Below are 12,613 nucleotides of genomic sequence, written 5' to 3' on the forward strand. Positions count from 1 at the left end.
GGTAGAAAGCTGTGATCACTGAGTTTTGATTAAAAAAAAAATCAAAACTGATGTTTACAGTGCACAGCTAGTGTACAGTGGTTTTTGCAGTGATCAGAAAAAAAAAATTCTGTCACTGCGGTGGGGTGGGCTGAACGCAAGTGCAGGCGAGCGATCAGACCTGATCGGGCAAACACTGCGTTTTTTTAGTGGATCCTAGTGACCCTAATAGATCTGACTGCGATCAGTAATGATCACTTACAGATCCTATATAGTAACAATGTTGATTAGCGACAGTGATGACGCTAATTAGTGACTGTGGTGCAGTGGGCTGAGCACTAACTGACACTAACAAAGGGGCCTAGCTAACTGGCCTAACTGCTAACACTAGTGATACTAAAAAAGTGACAGTTTCCACTGATCACTGTTTTTAGATCACTAGGATAGTGACAGGGGGGTGGTGGCGAGTGGGGAATCAGAAGCAATCAGAAACAATCACAGGCCAATCACGGGACAATCACAGGCCAATCACGGGACAATCACGGGCCAATCACGGGCCAATCACGGGCCAATCACGGGCCAATCACGGGCCAATCACAGGCCAATCACGGGGCAATCACAGGCCAATCACGGGACAATCACAGGCCAATCACGGGACAATTACGGGACAATCACAGGCCAATCACGGGACAATCACGGGACAATCACAGGCCAATCACGGGACAATCACAGGCCAATCACGGGACAATCACAGGCCAATCACGGGGACAATCACAGGCCAATCACGGGACAATCACAGGCCAATCACGGGACAATCACAGGCCAATCACGGGACAATCACAGGCCAATCACGGGACAATCACAGGCCAATCACGGGACAATCACAGGCCAATCACGGGACAATCACAGGCCAATCACGGGACAATCACAGGCCAATCACGGACAATCACGGGACAATCACAGGCCAATCACGGGACAATCACAGGCCAATCACGGGACAATCACAGGCCAATCACGGGACAATCACAGCCAATCACGGGACAATGACAGGCCAATCACGGGACAATCACAGGCCAATCACGGGACAATCACAGGCCAATCACGGGACAATCACAGGCCAATCACGGGACAATCACAGGCCAATCACGGGACAATCAAATACAATTACGGGACAATCAAATACAATGACAGCACAATATGACAGCACAATCAAATACAATGCACTGGGAAGGTGATTGGGGGGGGGGGGGGGTCTGAGGGCGATCTGAGGGTGAGGGGGGTTGATTAGGTGCCCGCACGGGGCAGATTGGGTCCTGATCTGATGGGTGGCAGACACAGGGGGTGACCGATGGGAGGTCAGTGAGTGATTACAGGGGAGAATAGATGTAAACAATGCACTGGGGAGGTTATCAGGGGGGGGTCTGAGGACAATCTGGGGGTCTGGGTGGGTGATCAGGTGCCCCCAAGGGACAGTTTAGGGTCTGCTCTGATGGGTGGTGGTGACAAGGGGTGATAGACAAGTGACAGACAGGTGATAGACAGGTGGTCAGTGGGTGAGGCAGATGCAGTACAGTATACAGTATACAGGGGTGGGGGGCTGGGGGGGGGGGTCTGGGGGGATCTGAGGGTAGGGGGGGGGGTGATCAAGGGACCCTAGGGGGCAGTTAGGGACCTAATCTAAATAATAGCGTCGGCAGATAGTGGCAGGGGGTGATTGATAGGTTTATTAGGGGGTGCTTGGGTGCAAACTTGGGTCTGCTGGGGTGGTCAGGGGGGGTTCTGAAGGCTGGGGTGGGCGATCGGGGGGTCTGTGGGTGTAAAAAACCTGTTCTGTGCTTGCTCTAACAGGGCTGCCTCCTCCTCCGAGATCCGTGCGAAGATGCGTGCAGAGGAGGAGGAGGCAGCCTGTATAATACACTTTGTTACGTAAACAAAGTGTATTATACAATACTATTGGCCAGATCGTATTTTTAAACCCCGCCGGCGCTGCTAATTGGCCGGCGGGGTATCGGGCAAGGTGGGCGGGACCTTTCGCCGCGGGGAGCGCGCGTCATAGATGACGCGATCGCTCCCCGGACACGCCTTAAGGACCCGCCGCCGTCAGGCGTATTGCGGTCCTTAAGGCGTCCACTTTGCCGCCGCCCATGGGCTGTGGGCGGTCGGCAAGTGGTTAAGATACAGTACTATAGTATACATGTGCTTGAATATGACAATTTCTGATATAGTAAAGTACTTCTGCCCGGTCCCTTGGAGTTAACTATAAAGGGATACTACTGTAATTGTAGTTTAGCCCTCCTGGCGGTTTATTAAAATCCGCCAGGGGGCAGCAAAGCCGTTATTTTTTTTATTTTTTCTTTATGATGGCCGCTGCTCAGCGGCATCCCCCCAGCCCCTCCGATCGCCGGAGGGCTTCCCCCGTCACCATGGCGATGGGGCGGGATGACGTCACCAACATCTTGACGTCAAAGGGGACTCCGATCCACCCCTCAGCGCTGCCTGGCACTGATTGGCCAGGCAGCGCTCGGGGTCTGGGGGGCGGCTCGGCGGGTAGTGGTGGCGATCGGATTGAACACGCAGCTAGCAAAGTGCTAGCTGCGTGTAGCAAAAAAAAAAAATTATGCAAGTCGGCCCAGCGGGGCCTGAGCGGTGCCTTCCGGCAGCATAGTCCGAGCTCAGCTCGGGCTTACCGCCAGGAAGGTTAAGCCGTAACTGTTGTATCTCCATGGAGATATTAGTGGAGGAAATAATTATTTGACCCCTCACTGATTTTGTAAGTTTGTCCAATGACAAAGAAATGAAAAGTCTCATAACAGTATCATTTCAATGGTAGGTTTATTTTAACAGTGGCAGATAGCACATCAAAAGGAAAATCGAAAAATAACCTTAAATAAAAGATAGCAACTGATTTGCATTTCATTGAGTGAAATAAGTTTTTGAACCCCTACCAACCATTAAGAGTTCTGGCTCCCACAGAGTGGTTAGACACTTCTACTCAATTAGTCACCCTCATTAAGGACACCTGCCTTAACTAGTCACCTGTATAAAAGACACCTGTCCACAGAATCAATCAATCAAGCAGACTCCAAACTCTCCAACATGGGAAAGACCAAAGAGCTGTCCAAGGATGTCAGCGACAAAATTGTAGACCTGCACAAGGCTGGAATGGGCTACAAAACCATTAGCAAGAAGCTGGGAGAGAAGGTGACAACTGTTGGTGCGATTGTTCGAAAATGGAAGGAGCACAAAATGACCATCAATCGACCTCGCTCAGGGGCTCCACGCAAGATCTCACCTCGTGGGGTGTCAATGGTTCTGAGAAAGGTGAAAAAGCATCCTAGAACTACACGGGAGGAGTTAGTGAATGACCTCAAATTAGCAGGGACCACAGTCACCAAGAAAACCATTGGAAACACATTACACCGCAATGGATTAAAATCCTGCAGGGCTCGCAAGGTCCCCCTGCTCAAGAAGGCACATGTGCAGGCCCGTCTGAAGTTTGCCAATGAACCCCTGAATGATTCTGTGAGTGACTGGGAGAAGGTGCTGTGGTCTGATGAGACCAAAATAGAGCTCTTTGGCATTAACTCAACTCGCTGTCTTTGGAGGAAGAAAAATGCTGCCTTTGACCCCCAAAACACCGTCCCCACCGTCAAGCATGGGGGTGGAAACATTTTGCTTTGGGGGTGTTTTTCTGCTAAGGGCACAGGACAACTTAATCGCATTAACGGGAAAATGGACGGAGCCATGTATCGTGAAATCCTGAACAACATCCTCCTTCCCTCTGCCAGGAAACTGAAAATGGGTCGTGGATGGGTGTTCCAGCACGACAATGACCCAAAACATACAGCAAAGGCAACAAAGGAGTGGCTCAAGAAGAAGCACATTAAGGTCATGGAGTGGCCTAGTCAGTCTCTGGACCTTAATCCAATAGAAAACCTATGGAGGGAGCTCAAGCTCAGAGTTGCACAGAGACAGCCTTGAAACCTTAGGGATTTAGAGATGATCTGCAAAGAGGAGTGGACCAACATTCCTCCTAAAATGTGTGCAAACTTGGTCATCAATTACAAGAAACGTTTGACCTCTGTGCTTGCAAACAAGGGTTTTTCCACTAAGTATTAAGTCTTTTATTGTTAGAGGGTTCAAAAACTTATTTCACTCAATGAAATGCAAATCAGTTGCTATCTTTTATTTAAGGTTATTTTTTCGATTTTCCTTTTGATGTGCTATCTGCCACCATTGAAATTATACTGTTCTGAGACTTTTCATTTCTTTGTCATTGGACAAACTTACAAAATCAGTGAGGGGTCAAATAATTATTTCCTCCACTGTGTGTGTGTGTGTGTGTGTGTGTGTGTGTGTGTGTGTGTATATGTATGTGTGTGTATATATATAATATTTATCTCTGTTATCTGAGTAATAGAACATTTTATCATATTTTCTCTTTTAATTACAGTTTAAATTTATTAGGAGTCAGTGCATTTTATTTTCCCAACTCTAAGTACCGAAAAATTGCTCCGACTCCAACTCCACAGCCCTGCGTTACTCTAACTCGTTGCATGCAGGCTTTGTATTAAAGTTGATGTCCAGTCTCCATTGCCGTTCACTCATAATGTGTGTCATGCTACAGTGTGAATCCAGCCTTTCAGTTGACAAAATGCGTTGTTCATGTCTGACTGGTCCTTATGCAGAAATTCTAGTTTTTCAAACTGTTTCCTATAAGCTATAAGCTTCTACAATGTGATGGGAGCTTGTTCTGCCCTGCTGCTTCATAGCTTATGTCTTTATTATGCAGTTGGGGAAATACAGGTACAATAGGTGTTCATTTTCTAAAGGAGACGTGGTGAGAGGAAGCATGTTCACGTCATACAGAGAAGTTATATCCCCTTCCATGCTTGACATATTTTAGTGTATACTCCATATTCTGTAATGTTATCAGTGGCTTCAACTGGAGTTGTTTTGTAATGTGAAGTAATTGGGTAACAGTAATAGCATTTGTGTTTTAAAACTTCCTGTTTTTTTGCCATTTGTCATATTTCCATATGTAAGACTCTTCCTCATACAATCCCTGCATACACAAGCTGTGAATGTGAGCTGGACTCCATGTCCTGGGTGTATTGTAAAACACTGTGGCTAGTGCCTGCATTCTTGTAGGGTTTATGTGCTGGAGTTTAGCTCATGTATTTGTTGTCATTTCAGCTGAGAACCTTATGTTGCAACCTTACAAATTAAACTAGATTTCCAATCACTGCAGCAATGATAATTTAATAGCCCCACGTCCTCTGCCTACTAATGTGCTTTATATAAACCAGGGCTGTGGAGTCTGTACAAAAATCTTCCAACTCCGACTCCTCAGTTTCTGAAACCACGACTCCGACTCCAACTCCGGGTACCCAAAATTGCTCATACTCCGACTCCTTAGTCTAATACTTAACAGGGCTGTGGATTTTGTACAAAAATCTTGCGACTCCGACTCCCGACTCTGACTCCTCAGTTTCTGAAACTCCGACTCCGGGTGCCCAAAATTGCCCCTGCTTCGACTCTGACTCCAACTCCGACTCCACAGCCCTGATATAAACTGTATGCCAGTTCCTACAAATCTAGCTCCAGCCAAAAACTTTTAATATCTGTGCATTGCAGAAAGGAGTTATTACTTCTCTCTGGCTTTTATTGTATTGCTGTCTGTGTTCCCAATACAGGAAGATCTTTCTCTAGCAAAGTGTGTGTGTCGCAGTATGGACGTAGATCATGGTAGGGCACCGCACAGAATAGTATGTGGATGGGAAATCTGAGTGAGGGCTGGTTCACGCTGCAAGCTCTTTTGTAAGCGCCTGTGATTAGAAAAGCTGTAGCTAATATACTGTATAAGCTGACTTTTAGAGCCAAAAAAGTGGCCCAAATGTGGGGTGTCGGCTTATACACAAGTCACTGTCACATTTCAACCCAGAGGGCCTCCTTTGTGAGCAGATTTAAACCAAGGCATATGAGAGAGAGGTGGTGTGACCTGAACCCCAGACAATGCAGTATGGACTAAAGAGGGAGAGATTGGTTGCTATCAAATGGTGAACATCTGTATCTGAGAAAGGTATTTATCCAGTTTGATTTTAGAAGGTACAATCCCTTATGATTAGGGTTAAGAGGAATTACACCTAGTCTTTTCCTCCTGCCATAATGTACTGTATATGTGGTTTGCTGCAGAGAATGAGTGCTGGAGGCTATGTTGCTGTGTGCAGATAATTAGTGTTTTGCTCAGTACTGTGTGTTTTTGTTCTGCAGGAATACATCATACGTGTCCAGCGAGGAGTATCCATGGAGAACAGCTGGCAGGTAATTCATGTGCTGATTTATTCTTGTCAGCAGCATCTTCTGCATTGCATACACGTCCTTACTCACAGAGCTATTGTGACTGGAAAATTCACAGATCCATCACTTTCACTGTAAGGCCTCTTGCACACTGCACGCGATTCCGATTCAGATTCCGCTTTTTAATCAGTTTTTACATCCGATTCAGATTCCGATTTGCAGTGTGCAGGGAGCAAACTGGCCTAGAGGCCTAATGTTTGTGGTCAGGCTGTGAGTGTTCTAACAGCTTTAGAAGCTCTGAAACAGCTAATAAGAGGAAAATATCTCTAACTCTGCTGACGCTACTTAAAGTGTACACAGGATAAACCCATGCTACTTGCCTAATCAAATTGAGTTTTTTCATCATTGCTCTTTCTCCTTTTTTTTTTTTTTTTTTATCATTAATAGCCAAGACCACAGAGACCGTAGGATGTGGCTGAGTCAGTGTAATGGTTGCCCCACTCATGTTGTCACCACACTTCCTGTCTGCTTCCACTTGTTACATTTTGTGTTCAGGCCCACAGCCTGACAGTGTTGGTGTGTTGCATGCAGTGATGCTATTAGACATGTGAATGCAAAGTCACGGGGGTGAAGACCTGTGGAGGATGCCTCAGAATGCAAGAGGTGGGAGGAGGCAGGGAGTAACAGTAAGGGCTGGTCCACACCATATATTGCAAGCGCTAAACGATTTTGTTAACCACTTGAGGACCCACCCTTTACCCCCCCTTAAGGACCAGCGCTGGTTTGATTGATCTGTGCTGGGTGGGCTCTGCAGCCCCCAGCACAGATCAGGGTGCAGGCAGGGAGATCAGATTGCCCCCCTTTTTTCCCCCCTATGGGGATGATGTGCTGGGGGGGTCTGATCTCTCCTGCCTGCTGTGGGTGGCGGGGGGGGGGGCACCTCAAAGCCCCCCTCCGCGGCGAAATTCCCCCCTCCCTCTCCTACCTGCTGCCTCCCCCGGTGATCGGGGCTGCACAGGACGGCTATCCGTCCTGTGCAGCCAGTGACAGGACGTCCCCTGTCACATGGCGGCGATCCCCGGCCGCTGATTGGCCGGGGATCGCCGATCTGCCTTACGGCGCTGCTGCGCAGCAGCGCCGTACAAATGTAAACAAAGCGGATTATTTCCGCTTGTGTTTACATCTAGCCTGCGAGCCGCCATCGGCGGCCCGCAGGCTATTCACGGAGCCCCCCGCCGTGATTTGACAGGAAGCAGCCGCTCGTACGAGCGGCTGCTTCCTGATTAATTAGGCTGCAGCTGGCGACGCAGTACTGCGTCGCTGGTCCTGCAGCTGCCACTTTGCCGACGCACGTTATGAGTGTGCGGTCGGCAAGTGGTTAAGCGGTTCATGGCATTTTTAGAGAGATTTGCTTTTTTTTTGCAAGCAATTTTTGTTTGTACACTCTTTTGACCCAAACTGAATGTTATTTTTTTTTTAAAGCAAATTTGCCTGAAAAACATTCACAAAATTGCTGTTCAAATCAATTTTAAAGTGATTTGCAATTTTTTTTCTATGCCTTTCATTGAAGCGCAATAGCCCAGAAAATGGTGCAGGACCCACATTTGCAATTGGAAAAAAAAAGCTCATCACTCATGTTATAACACTCACATAGGATTTTATTACACAAGCGCTTTTACAGCACTTTTATAAAAATTAGTGATTAAAATAACAAAACCTTAAAATGATCGTAGTATGAACCAGCCCTAAGCGTGCATACACATTCAATTTTGATTGGCTAATTTTACCACCTCCATGTAGTATGATGAAAATCTACTAGCCACTTCATGTTGTTTGGACTTGCTGAGAAAGCTGAGGCCGTGCTCTGAGAAAGCTGAGGCCGTGCTCTGAGAAAGCTGAGGCCGTGCTCTGAGAAAGCTGAGGCCGTGCTCTGAGAAAGCTGAGGCCGTGCTCTGAGAAAGCTGAGGCCGTGCTCTGAGAAAGCTGAGGCCGTGCTCTGAGAAAGCTGAGGCCGTGCTCTGAGAAAGCTGAGGCCGTGCTCTGAGAAAGCTGAGGCCGTGCTCTGAGAAAGCTGAGGCCGTGCTCTGAGAAAGCTGAGGCCGTGCTCTGAGAAAGCTGAGGCCGTGCTCTGAGAAAGCTGAGGCCATAATTATGATTGTAAATACTTAAATCCACTTCAATTAATGATTGATTAGACATTTTTGTGTAATCAAATGTCTAATCAGCCAAGAAGTTGTACAGTGTATGGCTACCTTTACCCACCGTTCTGTTTGCAGTGTCTTAGGGTGCCCATACATCTAGCGATTTTGCGGGCTGGTCAACCAAGAGACTGATTGAGAGATCTGTGGCCGCCATAAGCCACAGAAGCCGCAGGACAATTCCTGATCGGTTTCGGCATGAAATCTTTCGTGAATCAGCCTAGTGATGCTGCCTCGCCACCCCTTGCACTGTCCCCCTAATGTAAAATGTATCCCCCCCCCCCCGGTGCCTGTGCATGAATACCTGTCAGTGTCCACCGTTATCTCGGCCCTCTTCCTCACACACGCGCCCCACGTGGTTGCCAACTTATTGCATTTGAGGCGTGTGACCTGTTACACCGACAACCACATGGGGCGCGTGTGAGGAAGGGGATGGAGGCATGCACAGGCACCTGAGGTGCTCGTCCCGATATCACATGCAGTTACCACCACACACCCGATTGAAGCATATTAGCCCAAGATTTTGTAGCGTGTCCGATCAATACATGCAACCAATTTTTTCCCGAAATCAGTTGCATCGCCCATCAACCATGATCTTGGCGATAATTTTCATTCGATTATAATCATCGAATAGGATGGTCAATCGGCTGGCAAGTTGCCTGATTTATTGCCACCTTTACAGCCTGGGTAAACCGATGGCCGCCTTTCCGATTCAAAAATCACTTGCAGCCCAAGTCCCGAAGTGATCTCCGTTTGCCCCTAATTCCTTTGCACGCTACACAATTTCAAGGCTGAAGTGGAACCACCCTCCCATAGAGTTCTACCCTTGCAGCCCTTTTCCCATTGCTGGAAATCAGAAAGCGATGCTAGAAAGCTGTAGTGGACCTCAGCGCTAATAGGGCAGATAAGAAGGAACAAAGCAGGTGACCTTTGCTGCTGAATTGCTAAGATAAGATAGGCATATGTACACTTTACTTATGTAAACGGTGCATGCTGATATGTTTGTATTATATGCTTAATAAATGTTTTTCATGTAGAACACTTTAATATCTTTCAGGTCATTAGAAGATACAGTGATTTTGACATGCTCAACAATAGTCTGCAGGTAAGATGAAGCTTGAGTCTTACATTCCAACTCCAAATGTTACAGTGGGCTGATTCAGAAGGATTTCACCACTGACCTAATTCAAACACGTTAGTTGACTGGCTCTTCTGATCCGCTGTCTTTAGTACTTGCATTCACTGATGTGCAGCATGAGAATGAATTCTGTCTGACTATCATCTGCGCACATGTTTGGTTAGGGCTAGTTCACAGTGCTCCATTGTGTTGCAGAATAATTCTGCATGTCGACTCACTTCCCATACAGTTCTTTGGGGCTGTTCACAGTACTGTGTTGTAACAGATTTTGTTATTCTAGCTTGCTGCATGCAAGCTTTGTATTAACGTCTATGGCCAATCTCCATTTTTTTCAGAATGAGATCAATAGCAGCTTTCATATTATCTCAGGAGAGACCCATTTTAAAGTGTACCTGAGATGAGAAGCGTCTTAGGTACCATACTTACCTGGGGCTTCCCTACACCCCCTTAAGGCTTCTCGTTCCTCGCTGTCTCTCCGGGTGGCTCCCCCGCAGTACTGCCCGAAAGCCTGGCCAAGTCGCGCTTCATCGCGCATGCCCAGCCAGGTACGCTCTCCCATCCCGCTGCTGTGCACAAGGTAGATGTACAGGATCTTCTCAAAAAATGTGCATATTGTGATAAAGTTCATTATTTTCTGTAATGTACTGATAAACATTAGACTTTAATATATTTTAGATTCATTACACACAACTGAAGTAGTTCAAGCATTTTTATTGTTTTAATATTGAGGATTTTGGTATACAGCTCATGAAAACCCAAAATTCCTATCTCAAAAAATTAGCATATTTCATCCGACCAATAAAAGAAAAGTGTTTTTGAAGCAAAAAAAGTCAACCTTCAAATAATTATGTTCAGTTATGCACTCAATACTTGGTCGAGAATCCTTTTGCAGAAATGGCTGCTTCAATGTGGCATGGCATGGAAGCAATCAGCCTGTGGCACTGCTCAGGTGTTATGGAGGCCCAGGATGCTTCAATAGCGGCCTTAAGCTCATCCAGAGTGTTGGGTCTTGCGTCTCAACTTTCTCTTCACAATATCCCACAGATTCTCTATGGGGTTCAGGTCAGAAGAGTTGGCAGGCCAATTGAGCACAGTAATACCATGGTCAGTAAATCATTTACCAGTGGTTTTGGCATTGTGAGCAGGTGCCAGGTTGTGCTGAAAAATGAAATCTTCATCTCCATAAAGCTTTTCAGCAGATGGAAGCATGAACCCACTTTTGAACCAGAAACAGCAGCAGAGGCGCCTGACCTGGGCTACAGAGAAGCAGCACTGGACTGTTGCTCAGTGGTCCAAAGTACTTTTTTCGGGTGAAGGCAACTTTTACATGTTATTCGGAAATTAAGGTGCCAGAGTCTGGAGGAAGACTGGGGAGAGGGAAATGCCAAAATGCCTGAAGTCCAGTGTCACGTACCCACAGTCAGTGATGGTCTGGGGTGCCATGTCAGCTGCTGGTGTTGGTCCACTGTGTTTTATCAATGGCAGGGTCAATGCAGCTAGCTATCAGGAGATTTTGGAGCACTTTATGCTTCCATCTGCTGAAAAGCTTTATGGAGATGAAGATTTCATTTTTCAGCACGACCTGGCACCTGCTTACAGTGCCAAAACCACTGGTAAATGATTTACTGACCATGGTATTACTGTGCTCAATTGGCCTGCCAACTCTCCTGACCTGAACCCCATAGAGAATCTGTGGAGTATTGTGAAGAGAACACTTTGGATGAGCTTAAGGCCGCTATCGAAGCATCCTGGGCCTCCATAACACCTGAGCAGTGCCACAGGCTGATTGCCTCCATGCCACGCCGCATTGAAGCAGTCATTTCTGCAAAAGGATTCCCGAACCAAGTATTGAGTGCATAACTGAACATAATTATTTGAAGGTTGACTTTTTTTGTTTTAAAAACACTTTTTTCTTTTATTGGTCGGATGAAATATGCTAATTTTTTGAGATAGGAATTTTGGGTTGTCATGACCTGTATGCCAAAATCATCAATATTAAAACAATAAATAGGCTTGAACTACTTCAGTTGTGTGTAATGAATCTAAAATGTATGAAAGTCTAATGTTTATCAGTACATTACAGAAAATAATGAACTTCATCACAATATACTAATTTTTTTGAGAAGATCCTGTATATTTGCACTTTACAAAAGAATATTAATTCTGTTTGAGCTGTAATATGTTCAAACTCTTTTTGCCCATTAAATCAATTAATTTGATATTATTAAAAATAGTTTCCACGATTTATTCATGTTTATACAGTACTACTGTAGTATATTCTACATATACACTTCCTGCAGAGCTGTTGGTAATCACCGAGAACGATGTACACATTGAGCGCAGAGGTGTTAACTATCACCCCAAAACCTGGTTCAAATCATACTTGAGGAGTGTAGTAGAGGAAAATCCCCTCATTGCCTTGCACAGTAACTGCGCATTATTCTGAAGCCTTGTACAGAGGCTGGACGATTCTCTGCCAAGGAGGTTGGTTGGGGCCGCCTCTGCAAAAAATCTAGCATGCGTACGCTATCAATGCCTTGGTGGTCAATTTGCTTGATGGATCTACTTTTCTGAGCGCTGTCGAGGACATTGTGCTCTCACTCATCCCGGCCGCTCCATTGGCCCTCCTCCTCCCTCCCCCTCTGCATAGTAACAGAATGCATTTCTATCCTATAGGGTAGTAATGCGTTAGTACAGCATCTGCGCCAAACTTTCTCCCGAGCAACAGTTCTCATGTGAGTGCTGAGGTGATCAAGTAAGCAGGGTCTCTTTAAACTATAAGGTTAATGAATTATTGCAGTTTTTTTTAATAACAAAAGGGCTACAATTATGGTCTTAGCAATAAAAAATTTAGACCCAAATTTACAATTCTCCTCATTCATAATGGCAGTGGCAGGCCGGGGTGGCCAACAGGGTATTGTTGGCTTCCTGACCAGGAGCTTTGTTTTGTTCCCAAAATCAGATACAGTACCTTCTTAATTAAAATTGCTGAGCTTTT

General features: G+C 46.1%; 1 protein-coding gene across 1 annotated transcript in view; it reads left to right on the forward strand.

The window, feature by feature from the left end:
- Window positions 1-6,258: 6,258 nt before the first annotated feature.
- Window positions 6,259-12,613, forward strand: part of LOC137543889 (PX domain-containing protein kinase-like protein) — a 78,075-nt gene continuing 71,720 nt past the window's right edge. Inside the window, exons 1-2 of the mRNA XM_068264960.1 lie at window positions 6,259-6,303; window positions 9,535-9,582. Of these exons, the coding sequence (XP_068121061.1) occupies window positions 6,286-6,303; window positions 9,535-9,582 (66 nt within the window). The 5' untranslated portion in view covers window positions 6,259-6,285. The remainder of the gene's footprint in view (window positions 6,304-9,534; window positions 9,583-12,613) is intronic.

This window comes from Hyperolius riggenbachi, unplaced genomic scaffold, assembly GCF_040937935.1.
Source record: "Hyperolius riggenbachi isolate aHypRig1 unplaced genomic scaffold, aHypRig1.pri scaffold_306, whole genome shotgun sequence".
Classification (NCBI taxonomy): Eukaryota; Metazoa; Chordata; class Amphibia; order Anura; family Hyperoliidae; genus Hyperolius; species Hyperolius riggenbachi.